Source organism: Chamaea fasciata, unplaced genomic scaffold (assembly GCF_029207755.1).
Source record: "Chamaea fasciata isolate MVZ Bird 193981 ecotype frontalis unplaced genomic scaffold, bChaFas1.0.hap1 SCAF_5, whole genome shotgun sequence".
NCBI classification, from domain to species: Eukaryota; Metazoa; Chordata; class Aves; order Passeriformes; family Sylviidae; genus Chamaea; species Chamaea fasciata.
In genome coordinates, this window is record NW_027094090.1 from 54,011,054 (window position 1) to 54,036,883 (window position 25,830).

Sequence of the window (25,830 nt, forward strand, 5' to 3'; positions counted from 1 at the left end):
AAACACAGGTGGTGCCAGACAGGGGCTTCATTTTTCCATTGGTTGCTGCTGGTCAGGCAAAGGGCACACTGCTTATTGGGCAAAAATCCTCCTGCCTCTATTTCTAATTCACTCATCAAATCATCCCCTTTCAGGTAGGTGTGGTTCTGCAAGCTTCCATTTTCACCCCAAAAGTGAGTTAGTGCGAGTAAATGATTGACCCCATGTGTGTTATTGTCCTGGCAGATAAATAGAGATTGATCAGGAAAGGGGATCTGTAATTTGTTAAGAATTTAACTTTAAAGGGAAATGTATGTGAGAAGAATGGGCAGTGATGGGGTTTTAACCCCATGGGGAAACTGCTATTACTCTTCTGTGATAATTTTTGCAGTTTTACATTGCTATTTTTAGAGTGGTGAGCCCTATCAATACTCAGAGGTGGGACAGAGTAGATTTGGCAGTTTGAATCCCTGTGGGCTTGTTTTTCAGTAGCTTCAGCTGAGCTTTTAGAGTTTATTTACTAAAGCCACAACTTGGAACATGCAGAATTCAGTTGTGCAGTGTGCATGATGAGTAAGGCTCTGGCAAGCAGATGGCAGCAGAAATCTAGGAAATTCAGGAGTTCTCACTAACTTCTCTGAACTCCACAGCATATATATTTTCTGAGGCATCTGGACCCAGTGGTTGTAGATATCACACAAGATATTTAAGAAAAGGTAACCCAATTAGATTTTCCCAGAGTGAATATAGTGAATCATTTAATCATCCATAGAGCTCTGGCTGACTTCACTGGACTCACCAAATCAACCGACACAGCTAAAATTTACTATTCACACATTTTATGAGACAATTAATATTAACAAAGTAAATTGTATTCAGTGTGTTTAAAAATAAGGTGCCTTTGCTTGCACCACTTTCCAAGCCCATATATTCAGCCAGGGCTGAAGGAACATGGCATGGAAAACAATTTCTTCATTAGAATCTGACCTTGTTCCTGTTAAACAGCCTTTACTAGAAACATCCATGCAAAACCTCTTTTATAAACCTGTTTCAGCCTATTTTTCTAGTAAATTCTTGATGCTGAGGGTTTGGAGTTTTTTTGGGTTTTTTTTCTCCTATATCTTCCAGGCAATTGAATGTCTAAGTCATGTGGTGAGAACTGTTCTCTGGTGACAGGGAAATGTTGGGGCACTGTGAGAGAGAGTAGACAGCAAAATGCAGGGAGAGTCATCACAGAAGATATATAGGGTTAGGAAGTAATAGTTTATTCTGTATATTTACTAGCTCCTTTAGCAGGAGGAATTTGATTAAATAAGCTGACCACACAGATTTAGTGCTGCTAAATGTTTTAGTGTTTGTGCTGCTGTATATATTCCTAACATAGAGGGCAAGATAAACATTAGCTGGACTTATTACCTGACAAGCTAATTTTGAGCATATAACATGAAGGTTTCTTTCTTCCTTTCTGGCAATGCAAAGGTGTGTCAGAGGAGCTCAACCTGGACTTGGTTTGCGTTTCTGAGGTGGTGTGAAGCTGCTGCTGCCCACAGGAATGAGTTCCAGTCTTTGTGTTAATTTTGTGGATATCACCAGGTGCTTGGGTACATGTCCTTCTTGGCCAGTGCTGCTTCTTAGTAATCCCTCCATTTCTCTTGTGTCACTGACAGTCAGGCTGAATTGTCCTCTTTCCTGTGAGGCAGGTGATAGCAGAACTCCCAGGTGGATATCCATCCCCACACACTGTAACCAAGGACCTTTACAAGAGCTGAGCTGAACCTCTTCAGAGCCAGAGGGTGGTGAGGGGGTCCTGCAAATTGAAGAATATCTGATTCTGTAGAGTGAGAGGGTCTTCATGTGCCCAGCTGCTCACGGGGAGCAGGCGTTCCCTGTGATTTCCCTGATGGTTCTCGTTGTCACTGAGGCATGAGGTACAGCTGTAGGGAAGAACAAGGTGGTTGTATGAACTCAGGGCTCAGAGATCAAAAAGTATCCATTATTTCCAGAGTCTCGTCTCTTCTGTGTCAGCAGCTGGAACAGGGAAGTTGTCTCTCTTTTTGTTTAAAGTATAGATCATTTAACATGTACTCTAATTAGGCAGAATATCTATTTCTCCATGTTTCCTTTTTGTATTTTCTGTCCTGGCTGCAGCCTCTGCTAAGTTACAACCTCTGACATAGAAAACATTGGCCTCTTGGTTACTGCTCTCACTCTTCTCTGTCTGAAGCAAGCAAAGATAAGGTAGCTGAAGGAGAAAACGGAAAATAGAAAAGGTTCATCTGCTGATGTCACTCTTCCTCACCCTTCCCCCAAGCCACATGAGAGGCAACTTGCCACCTTAACCGAACACAGTATTGAAATCCTCTGGCATTGAAAGTTCTTTGCCAAAGAAATGAGAAATGTGTAGTTTGTTTTGTGAGATTTCCCTCACTTTAGTTGGCTTTTCACTGATGGGCAAAACCCTATGTGAAGTAGATCTACAGTGTTTCTGTGCCAGAAGGGGGAAAATGCAGGCAGTGAAGGGTCTCAGTTCACCACAGTGCCACAAATCTGGTAGTAATCGGGGGGGACATCAGCATTTTTAACTCTTCCTTTCTCTTCTGGCCATCATGCTCTAGTAAAGCCAGGTCTGGTCACGTTGCTGTGGAAAAAAGGACTGGTTTCTTTCCTCCATAGCGTGAAGACCAATAAAAGCTTTAAGTACAGGAGCACAAAAGAAGTGTCTACCAAGCTATGAAGATTTTGTGCCTGGGTTAGGTTTGTCTGTAGTGGGTTTTCTGACACATTAGTTAGAAGGGCTGAGAATGTTCAAGATCTTCTCTTTTCTCTAGAAAGATGTCTTGAAAATAATTCCAGTGATATTTAGATTAGTATCCCTTGCTGTACCACTCACAGCTTTTAGATAGAAAGTAGAAGAATGCTTAAAAATGCTGGGCAAACAGCCAGCTTGTGTCATCATTCAGCTTAGCTCAAGAGTCACTGGTAGATGAATCTCAAATATTTTTTTTCCATCCCCATTGGAATGAAGACTGTGCTAAAAACAAAACTTGTTTCAGCTCTCCCTGGAGCAGAGATCTTGGTTCAGTTTCTCTGGTGAAAAACTGGACTTTTGGAAATTAAATCCTGAATCCACTGAAGTCAGTAGGACCAGCATTTTACCTCCTCTGTGTCTTCCCATGATGAAACTTCCTTGGGAGAAGGTGATTACTGTAATTTGTGACACAGCTGAAGTAACACCTTTTGGGGAGTGGGGATGTGCTGGCATAAACTTGGCATAAGCACAGCCTCAGAGCTCTGTGCATTTATAGAGTGGGGTGGAATATCAATGTCAAATCAATTCCAAATGAAATCCTGTGCACTGGAGATGATGCACACAGAAATAGCTTCTCGATTGTGGACATCTGTCATAAATTTCAGCTGTTCAGTATTATTTCAGGATATGTTTGGAATGTCAGAATTTCAAAGAATATGGAGATCTGTCTTCTGAGGAGTCCCAGCCACAAACATAGCCCAAAAACCACAGGAAAAATATCTGCTGGCTGAAGATGTTGGTTGTTTTTCACCCGCCACATTTTACAACCTGATTTTATTAATGGTATCTCAGTGGACAATCTATCAATCAAATCCCAAGCAAATGTTTGAAACAAGTTCAATCCAAATTTTTGTCACACCTGTGCAGATGAAAGACACATTCTGAGGAGAAGGGTGAAACAATTGATGTAATGAGTGGTTGTGGCAGTAAAATCAATTTGAATCCTGGGCCTGGGCTCACGCTGCTCCCATGGATCCTGTGGCTCTCATGATTCTCAGGGAAGCTTTAATGCCTTCAGAGTGGCCTGGTCAGGACATAGCAAAAAAGCTGCAGAGCTCTGGAATCATCCTGATCTCTCTGTGTGGCAAAAATGTGTGGGAAAAGATCAGTGACAATCTCCACTTACGTCTATTTCACTTCAGTAGTTCACTTCCTATTTCTCTCACTCATTTTTGATTTCTGCTGCTCCTTCCTTCTGTACCTCTGCAGTGTGGGATGGGTAGGAGGACAAGCTCTAACTGCTGCTTGGATTTTAAATATACAAAAGAAATAATGCAGCAGGTATTGAAACAAGGAAAGCAGAAAAACCTGGAGTGATGCAGAGAACTCATTTAGACAAATTCATGGTGGTGTTAACATAGATAATAAGATTTAGACTTTTAAAATAATTCTATGGAATATTTTCTGAGAAGGTATTTTGGTTTAATCTTCTGGTTTTTAAAGTGGTCAGTAAAAAGAGGTCAAACTTCCCTTAAATTAGAAAAATCCTTTTTTCCCAAATATCTTAGCTCCCCTTTCTGTGCCAGTTTATTTTTGTCCTTAAAAAAAAAAATAGGGGAAGAATAGAAAGGAGATAGACGGGGTAAAAGATTTGTTGTTGATTTCCTTTTAAACTTGATTTCGTTTATTGGTGGAAAGATTAAAAGCATGTTTTAAAAAGAAAGAATAGAAATATATTTCTTTCAATGATTTTTAAATGACTAAAACTCGATATATTTGAATAAAGCATTTTGTTGAACATCAGAAAACTGAACTATTCCTGTATCAACATTTTACTGCTAATTCCCCTTGTCTGTGATATTCCAAACCATTTCTCTTGTTCTGATCTCTACTGATTCTCTATCTGTTTCTCATCTTGTCATTTCTTGTTTGTTTTAACCCTGTTTCAAAGTACAAAACTTAAGAGGCAGCATAAAGAAACTTGCAACATTTTGGTACATCCCTGTTGTTTGGAAAGGTTTTCTGTTTATAGTATGACCTAAAATATCGTATTAGAGGAGAAGAAGGAGGTTTATCAAATTGTTGAAGCAATTTAAGAATTTTGTGAGGTGAATATGTAAACCCCTACTCTGTTACTCAGTATGATATGTAGTGTTTTGCATACTGGCACAGATATTTCCAGGGAATTCAAAGAAAGTGAACATATAGAAACTATCTCTTAAGGATATGTAATGTGTTCTTTGAGTTTGCTATGGAGAAGCGTAATTTCAAAAGTCAATACGTTATTCTAGACATTGCTCTGTTCTTCTCAAGATGTCTTTTTTAAGTTATACCCAACACTTCCTACATACATAGTTTCACTTGCAGTTTCCCTCCACTGTCAATTAAACCTTATGCACAGACATGCTTTGTGAGTCACATTTCCACAGTAACAGGGAAGACAAAAGCAAGTCTGGGGGCTAGGTAGCACAGCTTTTATCACAGTTACCTTCTGAGGAGTTTTAACAGCCTGTAAAATGTACTGTTACTTTTCCTTTCATTTCCGGCAACTCAGTGCCCTGAAATGTTTTTCACCTTGCTGTGCAACAGATTATGACAGCAGAGCACAGCACACTCTCCATTCTTTCCCCCATAAGAGGCCTTCCATGCATCTTTGACCCTTTAGGGCACACAGGGATCCTAAGGATAACCTTGTGGAAAGAAACACTCAGATGCTGGCTGTGTGAAACAAAGATCCAGGCTCTACCAGGCCCATGAGCTGCAGCTTCCCCATTTCTCTTCAAATCCTTGGCTGTGGAAACTCAGCTATGTTGCCAGTCCCAGTGTTGAACCACTTGCAAGTATGGAAGAGGCTGATCCACGCTCCTGGGATGGGGGAAGGAGCTTTGCATCGTTCTGGGCATAAACGGCTTTATCATGGTATTTAGTGTCTTTCATCCTGCAAGTCATATTTTCTCTTTTTCCTGGATCACCACGCTGCTCTGCACTACAATCTTCCCTCATTCTAAGCTCTGTATCCCTGCCAATTCAAACCAGCCAGTTTCATGACTAAGATTTCTACCAAGCCTCAGATTTATCCATTTTGGGTTGAAGCCCCTTATGCTGCTATGATGAATTTACCATCCCTTTAAAACAGATATCATCGTAACTATTGCTTTATAGGTTGAATGTTCTAACTTGTCTCAGATAATTAAAATTTTATGTTTATCTGAATCCAAGATATTCAAATAGACTCAGCTTGTGACCAGGGGCAGTTGGAGGGAAAATACAGTGTTGTTTATCTAAGATTTCTCTAAAGCCCTGTCCAAAGCATGGAAGAATATGATGACTATAAATTAGTTTCTTAAGCTTTCTAGTCCTGCTGAAGGGGAGAATAGTCTTATGCATAGGTTTCCTTCTGCAGTTCCATGTCTACATGACGTGAAACTCTTGAACTGACAGCTTGATTTAGGAACAGACATCTGTACGATTCTTGTCTCCTTAGGTCTTGAATTATTAAGGGTAATAATTTATTATACTAATTCTACTTAGCAAGTTGGTAGATTGGAACTGCATTTTTTTTCTCTTTGTAAATACCTAGAATCCTGAGACATGAAAATATTTAGACTAGGGATCCTTCCAGCATCCAAAAACATGGGATATTTGTAGAGAAAAGGCATTTAAGTGAACAGTTTCTTTTCTAGGGGCATAATTAAAACTGTAGCTCTGTCATTTGGCTCCTCTGGGCTGCAGGACACCAGGCTTTGCAGAAGGCTTTCCGTAGTTGTCAGGGGATACAGTTTAATTAATCTGGGAACTAATCTCCCAAAGTGCTGAGCAACTTCAGCCACTGTACTGTACATAGCAGTGGCAGATTTTTAAGGAGAATTAGGTAACTTCTCAGAGTTTTTTAATTCGATTGGATGTGGTGCATTGGCAACTCTGAATATCCCAGTAGCTTTAAAAGGGTGAGCTTAGAGTGCCAGCTCTCAGTCCCTGGCAGCTTTCAGTACTGACTCCATAGGTAATTTTGATGTCACTGCTGGAAGCTGTAGCTACATCTCCTTCCCTGGAGTGCTGCCAATGGTTTCCAAAGCTTCAACATTCAGTGGAGGAAGAAAATTTTATGTGGGAGCACCAATCCCTTCTGTAGTGTTTCCTTTGCTCTTTGCACCTGTTGAGCTTCCTGTCTTTCATCTTGCTGGAGCTACACTCATTGCCTCTGGTGTGCAGTAGCTGCTTCGCTTTAGGTTTTCTTTTCCCTTGCCATCCCTCCCCCTGGCTGGATTCAAGCATGCCTTATTGTTCTTCTGACTTGGTGGTGGTGCAATGTCCATTTCCTGGCACAGGAGGTTTGCCCTGTCAGTGTGTGAATTTTAGGGCTGGCTGTGGAAAACTGTGAGGAAGAGCAGCTAAAGGGACTCTTGCACACCATGTGCAAGACTGGATAGATCTGTGTTCACTTGGCAAGGGATGCTGCTGGATTCTCTTAAACATTTGAATGCTGCATTTGTTTTGAAAGCAGACAATATTTTGGTGAAAGATGCTGCAGACATTTATATTGTCAGTGTAGGCTACATTCGCTCCAGCTTTACCAACTCTTCAAGACTGATGATGGAACAAGACTCCTTAAGATTTGAGGATATTGGTTTAAGTCCATTTTTGTAGCCAGTAGTCAATAAAATCCATCGGTTCCTCAACTTCTCTTGGTGATTTGTGTCAAACAAGCTCAGCTCTTACCATGTGATGAAAAACAGGTTTAAAAATTATAACTGTGGCAATGAAACAAAAACAGGAGGCTGTGCTTGGGATGCAGCAGAATCAAGAGCAGACATGGGAGAGTGGAAGTATGAGGCCCAGGATTTTAATTCCTCAACTGAACCGTGAAGCTCTAATACCATTTAAGACTGAACTTCTATTTATTTGATTGAGGCTGGAATTTGCTTAAAACCTACATGTGTGAAGGGATTTAATTAGCAGTGTATCTGATCCACAGTTGGGTTGGAGCATAGTACAGAGATCTGTGGCCTGTGCCACTTTCTAATTTTTGTTCTTTGTGGTCTTCTTTTGCAGTGGGAGGCATTTACACTGTGATCCAGACAAAAGCCAAAACTACGGCAGATGAATGGGGTGAAAACTATTTCCTGATTGGCCCCTATTTTGAACAGAATGTGAAGACTCAGGTAGAATTCTCTGAACCTCCAAACCCTGCAGTTAAGAAGGCAATGGACACCATGAAAAGCCAAGGGTGTCAGGTAAATCAGATGTGCTGCTGCTTCCCAGGGCAACAAATCTGACTCTGAGGAGATTAAAGTGTGGGTTAATGCTCTTGTCGTTCCACTTGACACAGCAGTCCTGGTCAATGTCACAATGGGAAAGGCTCCGAATCCACTGTTAGAACAGCAGAGTCAATTCATTAAAGGTTATTTTTGAGGAAGAACCAGTTCATCCAATTATGGGTTTTAACAGTCATTTATCTGCAAGGCTGCTTAATTGGATTAATGACTTATTTATCTGGTCTCTAAGTACGGTGATATTTTAGTAGATATAATATGACCTTACTCTGAGCCCTTACATTTCACATTCTTGCATGGGAGTGAGAAGAGTGTTCCATTAGCTCTCAATTTTTCTAATATAGCATAATATTAAGCTGAAAACCAGTAAAGGACTTGACAAATGCACTGAGGTGACAAAGAATCCACTTCCTCAGTTCAGTGCAACCAGCTGTCATTTCCCTGGGAAGAGAGGTTAAACCATGACACAAGAAGTGGATTCATCTCCCTTTCCAATATGGTTTTTAACCAGTGTTTTCTGTGTGATCTCATAGCCTGAGACTCAGTTTCTCCAACGATGAAGTAGGAATAAACTTCTTCCTATGAAAGATTATCTGCTAAAAGAAATAGATTATCTGCTGTGTTGATAGGCAGTTATTAAGCTGGAAGCAGATTTGGTTACCTGAAAATGGGTGGAAGGTAATTCATGCTAAATTTGACCTCCTTTCTTGAAGTCCTCATCAGAGATGTAGAACTTGCCTACACTCTGACTCAGTGTTGAGTCCCTCAGAGATGCCAGTTTCCAGGAGGAAAAATTGTCTGCTCATAACGTGTGCTGAACAGATGTGGAAAGCATCGAGGGGCAGCAGCAGGGCAGCATTCTTACTGTTGCTGAGGGGATTGACACACTTCAGTGTAGAAATTCCTAAAGTTCTTGGGCTGCCACCAGCTGTGGCACTGGCAATGTGTTGTCTCTCTTTGGAAGAGCAGTTGTGCTGTTCTTAGGATCTAATGCCCTGATTGCAGATGTCTTTTGTTGGATGAGTATGTGCCACAGCCTGGGAGAGTGTTGGGGACACTGACATGATGTTCACATTGTACAGGCTCAGACTGAAAGGTCCAATCTGCCATTTCTTATCTTTATCAGATTTTCATAGATGATTAATCGAGTTTTCTGTGTTGCCTCTGTAACAGGCCTTTATCTGGAAAACAGCTAAAGACTTCTGGAGCAAGTTGATTGCAATTCTTTATGTTGCTCCAGCAATGCATCCAATTTAATCAGCCACCTCTGCCAGCCCAACATGTGCATGGTGCTGCTGGAGTATTCATATACAGCAGCAAATCTGTCCCAGGCACGTCAAATACAGCTTTGATCTCCAATAATGACGCTCTAGTTTCCAGGAGCTGCACTTATCCTATTAACATTTATGTCTGGATTTTGCTTATGCATCACAATGCATGATTTTAAACCAGGGGACCTAGGAATTCTTCCAAGCTCCTCCAGTCAGGTGTGTTCCTTGCCGCAACCTGAGCACATATTTAGATGAAGTCTGGGTTCCCTGCTTTTTTACCTCGTTTTCCTGAATGGCAAATCTGGGCAGTCTGAAACAAATACATGAGGAGTGAAAAGGGGCAAACCTGTCTTTTTTAGGCCTTGTTCTTTTTGTGAAAACAGGGCAAGAGCTTTTATCTTATTTGTCTTCAAGTCCTGACCTCTCTTCATCTCATTGTAGCATCAGAGGTTCAACCCCTGAGGTCTCAGCTGTTTTGATGGCAGATTTAATGTGAAATAATTTGACTTTACAGACTGTAGTGTGGGCCCAGCTGGGTTGGGCAGGCCTATGAGCACAGTGAAGTTGTAAATACTCTTAGAAATGTTTAACTATGCTAATGGAGACAAAGCAGGAAAGCTGCATTTTTAGCCTGATGTGATTTTAGGTATTGAGATACCTTCTGACGGATCCTTCCACTCTTCCAAATGGAAGTGGAATCCTTCCCCTCTGTGCTGCTTGGGAAGAAGGAAAAAATGTCAGGGTAGATGCAGGCACCAATCATCAGTCCTAAAAAACCTCTCCCCAGTAACCTAGCATGAATAGCAAAAGACTGGAGACAAATATGAGTGAAAGAAAATAATAATTTTAAAATAAGGACAGAAGTGGCATAGATACTTCAATACGAAGACTTCATTATTCAAGCAAGTGCAGTCTTCCTAACCTTTTTTTTTTTTTTTCATGGAAAAGAAGTTAATATTGCAATGGAAATCTAAAATGAAAGTCTTAAAAATAAATTGTTCCTAAGGATTATAGTTTCCTTTGTTTCATTATTACTCCATGTATTTTGCAAGGAAAACTGCAAGTCCTGGGTGAGTAAGACTGTGAACACACATTCTTTGTGTGAAGTACTTCAGATTTGATGGTGGAAGATCCTTGTGCTAACTGGCCTTTACATTCAGTTTAACATTTTCTTTCTATCCTTCTTATCCTTACCTCTTTTCCATAGGTCTTTTTTGGAAGGTGGCTGATAGAGGGCAGCCCATATGTCTTACTGTTTGATATAGGATCAGCAGCTTGGAACCTGGACAAGTGGAAAGGTGAATTTTGGGAAGTCAGCAACATAGGGATCCCTTTTCATGACCAAGAAGCCAACGATGCTGTGATTTTTGGATCATTAACAGCCTGGTTTTTGAAAGAGGTACAGTTTTTAAATCTAGAGATTTGCAGACCAAAACCACATTGGGTTGTGGTTCCTATTCTCCAGTTTGAAAACTAAGATTTTTAGGAAGTTGATTTCAACGTCGATCAAATTTCTATCTACAACTTAAACGTTGAGTGGTCCTATAAATATGTTTATCCAGAAGAAGGGCACTGGGGCTGCCCAGTGTGGAGTCTGAGTGACTGTGCCTGCTAGAACCCTCAGACACTCTAGAAAGGAGTCTCTTCTGAGGCACTAGAGAGGTACATGTTTTTCTTGGGCTAAGGATTAAGGCTGATGGAAATTAAGGCATATGCCCACTTAAAATTGTACTGTTTTGTCACAAGGAAAGCAAGCACACAGAAAACCTAAAAAATTGTTTTCTGGGGCTGGGATGATGGACAGGATAAATCATGTTTCATGTATTTCTTCCTATTTTCAGCTTTCCTGTCAGTTTGATGACAAGCCAAATATAATTGCCCACTTCCACGAGTGGCAGGCAGGAGTGGGTTTAATCCTGTCTCGATCACAGAAACTTCCCGTCGCCACAATTTTTACTACCCATGCGACCCTGCTTGGGAGATACTTGTGTGCAGCCAGTATTGACTTTTACAACAATCTGGACCAGGTAAGAGACGTTTTTCTCATTTTTCTCTGGTTGTTTTAGCTAATCATCTCTTTGCTCCCTTTCTGTTTACCGTGTTACATTATTTATTGTGTTTTCTGTCATGTGTGGTCAGTTATGACTGACCCACAGCTGGCTGTTGATTCCAGAGCATGAGAAATGGTATTTGTAAGATCATGAGGTGTCTAGGAATGAGTGCCTTTGTGTCATTTGACAGGGCTGAAAGCTCAGTGGAAACCTATTCAGCTCTAGCCAACATCTGACCCCTCAGGTGCAGCCTCACAACACTCTTTCTTAATGTAACTCCGTAGAAAAAATAACCAATAGCTCTCCTCTTGCAAAAAATACCCCAGAATTGCAGTGGATAATAGTTGCTTTGAGGTTTTTTTCCCCACAGCCTGCTTCTTAATTTTTACAAATCATAATAAGTCCTAGTTTCAAGCATTTCAGGTTAAGCCTAATCTGTAACTGGAAAATGTGGGGAGAATTTTCTGAGTTCAGAAGACCTATGTGTGTTTCTTGGAGTCTGTGTAAACTGTCTGTTGGTTTTGATTTTCACTGTTCTATTTCTGCTCAAAGATAACACAAACCAATGTTTAAAGGACCCAAATGTTTTTAGCACTGCCCTCATCGGGGTACTTTGCATTATCTGGGCTTTCTCATGTGGTCACAGACAAACCTGAATTCATGAGGTTTTTCCATTCCAGCCCATAGTGAAGGTGGAGATAGATATAAGAACCACATTGTTCATGCATTTCCTTGGCTAAAATCAGTGAAGAGAATTACATCAGTTGGATATTTGAGGCTTGACACAGTTGGGAGCTGTGTCTTCCAAAGGCAAGGCCTAAGAAGTTGTGTGCTAGTGGCCTGACTCAGACACAGAGAATCATGGAATGCTTTGGGGTGTTTTTGGTAAACATCATCTCATTCCAACTCCTGTCATGGGCAGGGACACCTTCCATTATCCGAGGTTGCTCAGTGCCCCGTCCAACCTGGCCTTGGACACTTCCAGGGATGGGACAGCCACAGCTTCTCTGGGCAACCTGTGCTAGGGCCCCATCACCCTCACAGGGAACAATTTCTTCCTCGTATCAAATCTAAACCTCCTCTCTGTCAGTGTGAACCCATTCCCCCTTGTCCTGTCACTCCAAGCCCTTCTATATCATCTCTCCTAGACCCCTAAGTTAGTTATGGTTGTTAAGTGCATTAATAAGGGAGCATGAGTATCACAGTCCTGCTGTGTAGGAGTCCAGACATTCCTGCTCCCTCATAGTCTCTTTCTGTGTATATCTGCATAATATAAAATTGTTTGTTTTGATTCTGGTTAGTTCAGTGAGCTGCAAGCAGTCTGGCAAGTAGTCTGTTTTTTCTCAAAGCAACTTTTTTTTCTCTTCATAATAACTTTTGGGGGCCTCACCCTTGTCTGTGTACTCAAAAGAAAAGCTAATGATCTCACATCTGAGTGAACCTGAAGACTTTAACATATTTATAAACTAACCACAGTAGTAATATTTTTTTTTTTCTATTCACACATGACATGGACACCTTTGTGTGTGAAGGCACTGTCCATCTTGCAAAGCCTCACAAAACCCATTGGTAACCATCAGCTATGTCATCACAAATACAGAAATGTCTATTCAGATTTTATTCTAAGAATATGCAGAATGAAACATAAATATCAATTTCAAATATTACTCTAAATTGGTGTAAATCATATTTAAAGGAAGAAAATTGTGGATTTCTAGGCCATCATGGTTTATACCTTCTGTGGGTTGACATTTAAAGGTACTAATAGAGGAAATTACGTCAAACTGTTGCACCATTGTTTAATATTTTTATAGGATGGTAAAACTCTTCCTGGAAAAGTTAAGTATCTTAGTGAGGGCTTCTTTGGCTGCAAAAAGATCACCTTGGCCCAAAAGTCAGTTGGGACACAAGAGGTTGATCTCAAATTGCATAATTAAATAACAGAGAGCTAGATCTTCAGGCATATTCTTGTTACCTTCTAGCAGCAAACTGTTTAGGTCAAGCAAGCAATTTGTCAGTGAAGAAGATTCTTTAGGGCTTCCTAAAGTTTAATCTTTGGAGGAAACAATATATTTTTTAGAGCATTTCACCCCCTTCTATGCCAAAGTAAAATAGCTGGGTTTCCTGTTTCAGTGCTATTGCATAAATGTTTTCCTCTGAAGTATAATTAAGCTCTCACGTTTGGCCACTGTTTCACAGCTAGAGCACAGTTCCCACCAGGCAGCAGCTGATGAGGCAGCAACTGCAGGATGTGTTGTGCCAGACGTCACAGAAAAATGGTTGCAGCACAGAACGAAAGCGTGTGGCCTTATTGCACCCAGACACAATCAGGCTTGTACAGCTCATACAGAGAAAAGAGGAAACCTCATGTCTTTGTTCTCAGTCCTCAACACAGTCCACAAAATGCTGACTTAGGATGCCTGGTTGACAGTTCTACAGCACCCACACAGTTCAGGACTCTCCCACTGCACTGTCAAACCATCCCCATAGATAAGCAGATCTAGAAGATACAAGATCAGTAGAGTCCTGAACTGTAGGCTACCAAAACTCCCTACTTCATGAGCTGAGGGCACATGTCAGCCTGTAATCTGTAAGAGGATATTTTCTATGGGGCTGCAAACCCAGTTAGCCTCGTAAAGGAGAGCTGTGGATGGCTGGAAATGGGAGGATAGTAATCATACTTACATCATGGAAGTAAGACTGTAACGTTGTGCAAGTGCTGAGCTCTTCCTGAGCCATCTGCTCTTTGCCTCAGTCAGAGATGGGATCCTGGTCCTTAGGCAGCATTACAGCTTAGCAGCTGGACATGGCACTCAGGGCTGTGTGGTAATTGATAAGGTGGTGATTGGTCAAAGGTTGGACTCGGTGATCTTGGAGGTCTTTTCCAACCTTAATGATTCTGTGGTTGAGGTTTGAGCTTATATAATTCTTATATTCTTACAGCTTTAACTCAGTTCTTCTGGACTGGCTAGAACTTATCAGCCTCTGCTCCAGTGAGAATTTGGGTGTTAAACTCTTAGCAGATGCTCAGGAGTACAGTGACCACCAGAAGTAACACTGTCGTGTTACTATTTAGTGCATATTTTACTACCTAGATTCGCATTTAATTCACTCTCATCCTGGAGAAAGGAAGGGAGGGAAAACCAAAAGAACAAAACAGGGGGTGACATGTACAGTACCTGTCAGTATCTTTCTTTTTATTTACTTTTAATTATTTGAAGAATCCTGGGTAGATGACTGGGCCAGGGACTGCTCACTAAACCTATGGGTTACTGATTTAACCTCTTCCAAACTCAGCACTTTCTATTTTCAATAACAAGCAGGGTTTGTTATGAGTTTGATTCCCAAAAGAAGTTTAAGAACTTTTGTATGTCTAAATAGTCCAACCAACAGGGCATTTTCCCATTGTCTCCATGTCTAATGTAGCTTTTGTAGCTTCTCCCTGGTGCATGAGATGGTTTGTTGCCAAGATAAACTGAATCAAAATTGGTAAAAGTTAAGAATTTCTGTGAAAAAAAATCTCTGAGTTTGTGGAGCCTTTCTCTCTTCAGGAGGAATTGGCTTCTCAGCTGTAGATTGAGAATGTTAATCTGTTATTCTTTTCCCCATTGTTTAAGGGGGCTGATTCAGTTTTTAGTTTGTTTTGTGTGCGGATTTTTTGGTATCCTTTCATCCCTCTAGAGTTTTAAATAGACCAGCACCTTTCATAAATTGACTGAGACACTGATGATCCAGACAAGTTCCAAGGTGAATAGACTGCTCATTTTGGGAAATGAGTGAACCTGGAATTTCATATGAGAGGTCATTATCTGAAATTATTTTTGGGACCACTGGCCTGGCATCATGGAGAAGTTTGTATGGTTCAGCCTCTGATGCTTCTTACTGAAAAAACACTTTGAGTTTAATGGGAAAAGTGTTCTTACTAAGGAGAAGGAAGAAATGGTTAGTCATTGCCTTTTACCTTAGGTTGCCCTGCTGGTGTGTAACACTTCTGTTTAGAACTTGGAACATTTTTATTCAGCTCATGCAGGTGCAGCTGAATCCCATTTGCAAAGTGATGGAAAATCCTGTCCCAAGAAGTCTAAAAGGAAAAGTAATAAAAATTCCAATGAAAATGAATAATCACGAGCTTTTTTTGCTGATAATATCTCACTCCATTTAGTGCTATACTGTCCAGTTTGTCACTGAGCTCACTGTTACACAAAGCTAATCCACTTTATCAGCAGAGCAGCTGATGGAAACCTGATTTAAGCCAGGAAATTTCATTCTCTTTTGGCCTGGCAGAGTTATGCCTGAATGAAAGTTCTCTTTGCACGAGGCAGCAGTCAATTGGAGGTAAATTTGGTGTAGGCTGGATCTTAAGGGAGTAGTTTTTACCTAATTCAGACAGTGGCAGCCAGTGAGATTATGCTGGAAGCAAAAATGTTTCCATTCTGCCTTTTAGGAGGTAAGGAATTTGAACTTCAAACCAGTCTCTGACTGTTCCTTGGTCCTACAGAATCACTTTGAACTTGAGTGTACCAGTTTTAAAAGACCAAGAGAGATTATTTCTTTCCCTGTTTAAAATCCTCATGCATCAAACTTGTACCTTTCATTTGAATTACAAAGTATTTACAGCTACATTAGCCACTCTTGAGGTAAGGTTTAAATGGTGAGGGTAGTCTGTATTTCTTCTGCAAAGGTGTCAAAATTTTTTTTAGGAAAATTACATATATTAATTCCAGTTTGGATATGTATTGGTTTAACTTCTGTTGGTTTTCACCATACTTTTTTTTTTCATTAGGAAAGCATAGCCTAATATCAGTATCTAGACATTCTTTGTAGACTGTGACAAATTATTTGTCTTTCTTTCAGACAAGTATTTAGATGGCTAACACAGTCCTTCCTCCTTTTCCACTCTCAAATGATTCTTGTGTTTTGGGAATACTTTGCAATTGGTCTTTATAATTTTGAAGTAGGAATGGCTGATTTGGATTTACTACTTCAGTGACTGTTTCCAGAAGAAATTTAACTGCTTAATATTCTCTTCTTTTTCATTTGAAGTCCATCTTAGCTGTCTTAAACAGAATGTCATGCTGGGAGGTTCAGTGATTACCAGCTGTGCCCCCTAACATGTTGAATTTTAAGACATGAATGAGATGTTATGCTCATTACATGGATCCATAGAAAAGAGAAACGAACCAAAACTTTGCCTTAGAGTTGCACTGCAGCAAATGCAATTTTTACTCCAGAGCATTACACTTGTGGAACATCTTCCTCTTTTGCTTTGAAATTAGAGTGGCCTTATAAAGGAGTCATTTCCCCTTCTAATCCTTGCCATCTTTTAAATTCTAACAATCTGCTTGGTTTCTACCAGTCAGGGAAGGAGAGGATCCTCAAATAAATTTACAGGGAAGTGGATATTGAAGTTGGTCTTTAAGTATCACTGAAGTTGCTGGACTCAAGGATCTTAAGAGCCTCTTCTACCCTAAAGGGTTCTGTAAACTGTTCATCTGACTTAGATTTTTTTTTCCTCTTGATGCAGCTGTGATCTATGGCTTTGCTAGTGTTCCCATTTGCTGATAGCAGCAAACAAACAAAAGCAGGCGTGACGCATTTCACGGGTATCTCACTTTGCTCTGGCTGGACACAAAGGATATGGAACAGAGTTCACAGGCGTCTGAGCTGGGCTGGATAGAGAGCAGGGCTCAGTGTTGGGCAGGAACATTGGGTTGGGGATGAGGAGCTGCCCTGGTGTCCTGCTGGTTTCAACATATTGTCCCGTGCCCCACCGTGCCTCTAATTCTGGAGACTGTCAGAGCAGGCTCAGCTGTCTTTGCACAGGACTAGGTGGGTTAAATTTGTCCCCTGCACTGTCTCATCAATTAATTTTCATTTAACCTGCCCTTCAACTTGGCTAAGGCTCTTTTCTGAGGTTCCTTGTCTAGCCTGCTCGGAAGTGCACAGTTCTTATTCCACACTGAGGTCAAAAGTCAAGGTTTTGCTTTACTGATTGGTGCTGGAAGCTGCTGGAGAGTGAGAGCAAATGAAATGTGAGAACCCTGTGATCTCTGTTTGTACATTCTAGTGGATGTGGAACTGTGTACCTTTGCAAAAACATGCCAAAAAGTCCCACTAGCATCTGCAAAATAAAGTACTTCCCATTTATAAAAGATGGAAAAATGAATAGCAATTAAGAAATAAGCACTGATATGTGTTAAATATGTAAAGTCTTTGCATGCAACCAAAGAAATAAAAGTTAACTAGAAGTAAGTCATAGTGCTTAACAATCTTTTTATGTACCTTTGTCCCAGAAGAGTTACAGGGAGTGTTAGTGAGCACGTCCCAGACTTAATTTTTAATCACATTTTGTAATTAAAACTCATTCTTGCTGAGAAAGGGAAAAGAGAACAAAAAGAAAAAAGAGAGAACAACTTTGAAGTTTGACTTGCTAGCAATTTCAAAAGTATTTTTAATAGAAAGTCAGATGTGTTTGAAAAGACTTGCATAGTTCTGACTGTGTAGTTGTGTCCATCCCATTCATGTGTTTGTCCAGCCTGTTGAAGAACTATCCCATTTTGTATCTTTTTTGCACAGAATGTTTGAACAATCAAATGTGTGGTTAAGAGCTGCTTGTGAATCAGTTTAGTGTAAGCCAAACAGGATGCTGAAACCTGTGGCACTATAAGGAGCCAAATGAATTCCCCTTTATTTTTCTCTTCTTTGTGCTCTTTCTGCCACTCGACTTCTGTGGCAAACAAGATGAATGTTCTGGAGAAACTATCATCCTTTGCATTGGATCCTCTAAAATTCATATGGGGAATGCAGAAAATACGATATATGAGGATACAACTGAGGAATATTCATAATTCATAATATCATAATATTTAGCACATTATGTGGTAAATTGTATTTGGCAAATGTAGCAAAGCTCTTGACATAGAGGATCATCAATACCAAAATAAAGCATCTCGTTTCTTTGGAGGTTTTCAGCTGAGATTTTTCAAGAGTCCATTTTTTCAGTCACACTAGGGTGGTTAGATTGGCACTTCCAACTAACACAGTGGAAGCCACTTTCCCACAAGTAGTGTAGCACTGCTGCAGAATTAAAGCGGATAAAAGCAGTTAACTTTCTTAGCAAAGCAGTTATAAGATATCTATATCTACATCTGTGTCTACACCTATCTAAGTGAAAATAAGAAGTTGTTTGCTTCACTCTAGTTCCCTGAAATGGTTCACATTGCATCAACTTTCTCTCAGTATGTTCTGTACCAGCATTAAGCTTTGCAGGACAGGTCACAGTCTAAATAGCTTTACTTCTGTCCAAGTTCTGCAGTGCTAAACTGGCCATGGCAGGGGTCACACAGTCCTAACTATAGAAAGTGCTGTCTGCCCTGCCTGTGATAAGGGTTAAATCTATTATGGTCAATGAAGTTACACAGTCAAATGCAATCAAAATCAGGCTGTGCAGCCAGCATTAGACAGTGATCACGACAGAGCTCATTGAGTGTCATCACCCTCCATGAAACTCACACAGGCCATTGGGTGCCCATGCTGTTGACCTTAGGGGCTCAAGACTACTGTTCCCAGAAGTGAAACATCATGGAAGATTAAGAGGATTGGGATTTAACTGAATGCATTGACACCTTTTTTAGACTACGTTGTAGCGATTTTGCAGTGGACACTGTTAGTGAACATTTGAACCTTTAAGAGTGGGCTCAAGGGAGTTGTGCATTTTCTTTGCATCTGGATAACATAAGCTCAGTTAAAAAAAGGGGTAACTGCAAGATTTAAAGGTGATTTAGAAATACTTCAGTGTTTGGAATGTCTTATCTAGCAGTTTAACTTACATCTGCCTCTAAAAATTAAGAGAATTAAAACTGAAATATAAGAAGCAGCAAATAACAGTGGTAGAGTTGGAAGGAAGAACATCTCTGAGTGTCAGAAAGTATCTCATATTCTATTTTCTTTTTCCCTTGGGATTTGTGACTTTATATCCTGCCTCTGCACAAAAGCTCCCTTTCCCTTTCACCTACCTGTGATTCCCACCATTGCACCAAGTCCCCAGGTTCTGTTCTCATCCCCATTCCTTTTTTATTCTCTCCCCTTCAGCTACCAGCAACCTTCCTGCTCTCCCAAGTTTTCCAACAAGCCCGGGGAAACTGCAACATGATACATTGCCAGCCAGCAGGCCAAATTCCACAGATCCTTACCTTTCATGGGATCATTAATCTAGGTTTCCTTTCATGGCAGAGCTGCCATTTTTCCGGAACAAGCGGGATCTGGGAGCTCTCTTGCTCTTTCAAACTCCTTGAAGTTGATAAAATAATTCAAAAACCAGAATGACAGAACAGGAGCATAATCACATGGTTCTCATTCCTTGGGGAAATGGAGACTAGCAGGAGAAACCTTCCCTGAGGGACAGTCTGATGGTCATGTCACGCAAGTGTCTTTTTTGTTTGTTTTGTTATTTAACAGTTTGACATTGACAAGGAGGCTGGAGAGAGGCAGATTTACCATCGCTACTGTATGGAACGGGCATCTGTGCATTGTGCCCATGTGTTCACCACAGTCTCCCAGATCACAGCTACAGAAGCAGAACATATGCTTAAAAAAAGCCCTGGTAAGACCTGATTTTTTTTTTTTTTAATTGTATTTCCTCCAAATGCCTGCATTTCCTTAGACTGGATGAGCACAATAGAGACAGGTATGCAAACATGAAGAGAAAGAACACATGCACAGGCGTGTCTGGCTATGCTACAGTGATTAACCAATTTTCCATGGATGTTAGGCTTTTTTTGCCAGGACTCTTCAACTTCAGGATTTTTGTCTGTGGCGGGGTTTCCATGCTTTTAGAACTGAACCACGATAAGCTTCATATAGATAAAATATTTTCTATTATGCCAACAAGTAGAGTTTGAAAACTAGTTGTGTGCCCAATAATTTGTCTGGTTTTTCCCTTGATATTAGTCTCATAAAATATGAAGCTTAGAAACCTTGTCCTGTTCCATGCACGGATTTTGAGTAAGGTCATGATCCCAGTTTGATATGTCATCAAAGTTCTCTTTAAATATCTCAGTGCTTTATAGGGATAAGGCCCAGTACTCCATCTGCAGGTAAGCAGCATGAGGGGAAAACTGCACAACAGTTTTGGAGACTATTTAGAAGGTGTGTTTGTATCTTGGTTGTTTTAAATATAACAGCGCTCAAATTTTTTTTGTTTGGGTTTGGTTTTTTGTTTTGGTTTTGTTTTGGTTTTGTAGGTTTTTTCTTTGGTTTGTTTTTGGGTTTTTTGGGGGGCAGGGGTTGTTTTGTTTTTTGTTGGTATTTTTTTTGGTGGGGGGTGGTATTTTTGCTTACTCTTTGTAGAGTTATTGGTTGATTTGCAGTGCTAGATATGGTTTGGGATTGTTATCCTGGTTAACCTCAGTGCTTCAAGCCACATTGTGGTTCCTGAACCCAAAGAAAAGAGCTGTTCATGGAATCCTTTGCCTCATTCCTGACTAGCTGTCAACAGGATGGTGGACTTAGATTATCTTTTTGATTTTATTTTAAGCATGAAAGCCGTGTCTTAAAAGTCACTGAAGTTCAGTCATTTCAACTGGGATATCTCTGAAAGCTCTTGATTTTTACAAAGTGTAGAGCACTCTGAAAATCAGACTTTTGAAGCTTTTTTATATAGGGATGAGGCTTCTCCCCACCACGGCTGCCATTGAAAATCATAGTCTGTGTTCTGGGATTTTAGGAGACTGAAATGAGTCTCAATCCAGTTTAATTTGGGGAAGAAAATCTACAGACTGCTCACAGATAAAACATCAGTTGAAGCTGAAGAGAATTCCATGCACAGAGATTCATAGGCCTGAGCTTTTTGTGATTATTCTTGCAACTTTGAAGAAACCAAGTAAATATACTTAAAGTTTGGATTAAAAAACTACTGACACATGTTATGCTTCACATTGACACAGATAGAAAGAAATTCAGTAGGAATTGTCACCCCAAATCCTAAGAGACAACTTTAAGTGGAAAGTATGTTCTGATGGGAATAAGTACTTTAACAGTTTCTCTGAATTCAGGACCACAAATAAACTGTGGAGGAACTTATTCTCACACTATTTATTCTCTCTGAAGTTGTGAAATCTGCATAGACCTTGATTTTTTGGAAAGTCCAGCAATCCTTCAGTAGGTCGTTGAGCTTGAATTCTGCAAAGGAACATGAATACTGAAAGTATGTATACATTTGTCCATCCACTTTCAAAATAAACCTTTCAAAGGAGGATGCTGAACTGGCACAATTAATTTTTATTTGCATTTATTGAGATATATATTTTGTGACCAAATTGTTAGCTAAAAATAACTCAGAAATGTGCTAAATTGAGCTGTCTCTGCTACTCCTCTTTAACATCAAACTTGGATTATAATTTAAATTATGAATCTCATCACTTGGAAAAGTCCTTTTAAAATTTAATAAACCTCATTGCATAGAGAACTTTTGCAGCAGGACAAAGGCCAATTTGCCAGTCTAAACCTGGCAGAATGACTGCTTGCATTATGCTGATCCCACTTGCTGCAGTTGTTATGTGATCAACAATTTATCAAACCATATTTATCAAAAGCTTGAGTATCTTTGACATATCCAGCAAGAATCTGTCAGTGATCATAAGTTACATTCTTGTGATTTGAAAACTGATGTTATGGGATTTATAATGTTTTCACTCAGATATGGAACATATTTCTCATTAGCAGTAGAGAAGGCTTTGAATCAAAATTCCAAGAGACTCAGGAATCAGTTGAGTTCTAGATCTAGGCTTCCTATCTGTATATATTTGATCAAAATCATAGATGGAAACACTGAAAAAGTACAAGTCAACTCTAAATGTTAGTGATCTATCAAGAGAAAACTTCATCCTGTGCTAATATTACTTAAATCAATGCCAGTTTCTTTCCTGTAAATACAGAAGTCAAAACATTCTGATTTGACCTACTTGGGACGATATTTCAAACAAAAATATTGTTAATTCATTAAACAACAGCAACAACAAAAACCAACCAAAAAAAAGGGGAAAAACCCCAACCAAAACCCAAACCAGTTAACATAGGGACCAAGCTCTCTTTCATCACTTGATCTGCCACACATGTTCAAAATATTCCTGCATGTTGAGCAGAAATAGTGAACTGGGTTCTTTGGGCCACCGCATCTGTCATGCATCTCAAAGGCTTAAACAAGAGATGGATTGAGCCCCAATCCTCATGAAAGGGTAAATGAAGCTGCAGTTAAACCAAAGTACATGGGAGTAGGTTATACACAGACTGCTGCTGGTGGGTGAGATTCTCCAAAGCTCCCCGATAAATAGGTGTGAGAGTGGAAGGAAGCCAGCCAGAAATACCCAGAGAAGGGATTCTTCTTATGTTGGGAAGACTTTGAGATGGTTGGAGTCTCAAAGCTCCATCCTGCATGAGCCAGTTTGCCATGCAGAACAAGAAACCGGTCAGAGAAAGGAGGTGTGTTGTTGGTAAAGACAATGGAGGATGTTTCTGCTCTGTTACCTCCCATAGGGATTTTGTTCAGAGAATTCTTAAGTGGTGGGCAGGAGAAGGTAAAAGCACAAGTTTTCTGCTCAAGTCCACCAAGACTGTTTTGTCATTGAAAACCAACAAGTTTTTAAGTGCCTAACAAGTGCAGATTTCCTGGTCTTTAGTTTCAAAAGTGGTACTCCAGAAACAGATCCATCAAGACTTGCTATTTCATGGTTACTGCTAAAGGTTATATTTTTGTCTGTTGCAGTTTAACCTAGAGTGTTTCAGGACTTTCACAGGTGAATGTTTAATCAGAGATCACTTACATAGCAGGGAAACACATATATTGCTGAAGCAGACTGTAATTTTCAAGTAAGTAATTTAAAAATTAATGTGGCATTTGCTTGGACTGGATTTAGGGCAAGCCTGTGAATACCTGCTGTGATCTACCAAGAAGGCTAAGAGTAACTGAATTTCAGTGCCTGTCCTCTGTTGTATATCCTTTAAAATGCTGGAAATGAACAACTTTTAATTGTATGGTCCTTTAGAATCTTGGAGGAGAGGAGCAGTAAAAATGCAAAGTGTACTATTCTGTGGCTCTTTTTAGGAGAAATGCAACCAATTACTGGCAAGAGGCTGTTTTATGAAGATTTTTTACATGCTCCCTTTTTTGATAAATCCTCAGAAGTTTTGATAGAACGGGTATCTCTTGTGCCATGCAGTAAACAAGGGCATAGTACAGCACAGTTTCTGCTCCCAAGGGCTCTCAATCTGTAGTGATAGAGCAGGCAACAGTGATATCAAGGATAAAGAGGTAAAGGGCAAGTTGCACAACAAACATATGGCTCAATGGAGACATTACTGGAGTCTTGACAGGACAAAAGGTCAGAGTCTACCCAGTGCTGAGGACTGGTGAAAGCTGCTTTGATGCTGCAGACAGTGGAAAGCCACGTGCAAGAGCTTTGGGGAGGAAGTGTTTTTCCTCCAAGTAACATAAAGACATACCTATTCACATAAAGCTGAGAGACACATTGGTTCTTTCCTTAAAGAGTTCTCTGACTTTGAAGATGTCTACCTCTGCCTTTTCTCTGCTTTTCCAGATGTTGTCACCCCAAATGGCTTGAACATTAAGAAATTTTCAGCAATGCATGAGTTTCAGAATTTGCATTCCATGTACAAGGCTAGGATCCAAGAGTTCATTCGAGGTCATTTCTATGGGTATGCTTTTACTTTTCAAAAATTAGCAACGCTTGTCCAACACTATTTAAAGTAAGAATCAAAGCAGGAGGACTAACAAGTACTTCATAGAGGAGTAGAAATGTTGAAACCAGCTTATTCAAATATCTGTCTGGGATTTCTCAGTCAGAAGTTAAGGGGAATTTTAGACACCAGATCTGACTCTGCTTAACAGATTGTGATATCAGACAGCAGATCTTGATCTGTTTGTTATTTACCCAAGATGCAGTTTGTCAGATAAAGATAGTCAATTTAAAGCACAGCAGAAAAGCCTCACTTTCATTTTTCTTTTGCGATAATAAGTTCCTCCAGAATAGAAAGCTGTTGTGTGTTTTGTTTGATTGTATCTTGAGAAATACTTTGTTCTTGTCTGTTTTCTTGCTTTCAGCCACCTTGACTTCGATCTTGACAAGACCTTGTTTTTCTTCATTGCTGGGAGATATGAGTTTTCCAACAAAGGAGCTGATATGTTTCTAGAAGCCTTATCAAGATTAAACTTTTTGCTGAGGGTAAGAAAGCTTAAACAGCTGTTGAAAGCACAGAGCTTATGCTCAAACTGACCATACTGTGGAAGTCACCTGCAAGAATTCCCTTTCAATACTCTGGTTTATAGGAAAGAAATAAAGGGATATTCACAGTTTTCATAGGGGTCTCTTCCTGAACCATCAGAATATGATTATTTCAGACAGTTTAAAAATAATTTATTACATAGTTCAAGAAGTTAATCTATGGTTGCCTCTCTGGTTTTTAGAGAGAAGTAATGAAAACCGCATTCTAGAGTTTACTCTGATGGCTTACATATTATAATGGAAATAAAAGCAAGCTTTTAAAGCTGCATTTTAAGAACATCCTTTTTAATCAAATTCATTAGCTCACTAGGACCTGATCATGATCTTTTAAATCTCAGAGTTCTGTTTCCCCATTGGATGGGAATGTTGCTCTAAAATTCACAGAGTGACAGTGGCCTGATGCAAAGCAATGGGAAGCCTCTCAGTTCTCCATGGTTCTGTTTCCTCAGCTACAAGATGAGTGCAGTATTTCTAAATGCCTTTATGGAGTACTTCAATGAAGATAAGAGCAAGGCCTTGTTAAAAATTACAGAGCAGAGCCCTTACCACCTACGATAAGGGTGTTGAAAATGTCTCCAGATGTGTCCCAAAGGCTGGTATATTGAAAATAAAAACCAGAAAAAAATGCTAATTGGTTTTCAATCATCTGGCAAGGATCAATTAGCTGTTGTCCTAGACTCTGTCTTTTGTACTCTTATGAGTTGAATGATACAGAAAATCTGGATAAAAATTATGATACTGCACTGCCAAGAGGGATGAAAGAATCTCCAATGTTCAAAGTCCTAAGTACTTCTGTTCTACCACCACCTTCTATTGATATGCCATTTAGAACCTCTGGATTTTCTGGAAATTCATAATCCTTTCATTCACACATATCACCTCACAGAACTGAAGTATTTCTTCCACAACAGAAGTCAGTTGTTTGGCAGTGCTGTGCAGCATCAGCTGCCTGTTAATGGCTTTTACATGGCTGTTACCTGTGAATGCTGGTAACGTGGAAGGTCTTGTGTAATAAGAGGGAAAGAATTGCCAGAGCAATTACTGTGGCAATCTCTTTTTGTAGGTAATGATTTATATCATAGAATCGTAAAATCTTTAAGGTTGGAAAAGACTTCCAAGATAATTGAGTCCAACCTTTGGCCAATCACCAGTTTGTCAATTAGACCATGGCACAAAGAGCCACATCCAGTTGTTTATTGAACACTTCCA

General features: G+C 40.0%; 1 protein-coding gene across 1 annotated transcript in view; it reads left to right on the forward strand.

Annotated features, from left to right (window-relative positions):
• The window catches only part of GYS2 (glycogen synthase 2), a 40,709-nt gene that overhangs the window by 1,075 nt on the left and 13,804 nt on the right, over positions 1 to 25,830 (forward strand). Inside the window, exons 3-8 of the mRNA XM_066183708.1 lie at positions 7,781 to 7,962; positions 10,480 to 10,671; positions 11,114 to 11,299; positions 19,781 to 19,925; positions 23,917 to 24,034; positions 24,441 to 24,561. Of these exons, the coding sequence (XP_066039805.1) occupies positions 7,781 to 7,962; positions 10,480 to 10,671; positions 11,114 to 11,299; positions 19,781 to 19,925; positions 23,917 to 24,034; positions 24,441 to 24,561 (944 nt within the window). The remainder of the gene's footprint in view (positions 1 to 7,780; positions 7,963 to 10,479; positions 10,672 to 11,113; positions 11,300 to 19,780; positions 19,926 to 23,916; positions 24,035 to 24,440; positions 24,562 to 25,830) is intronic.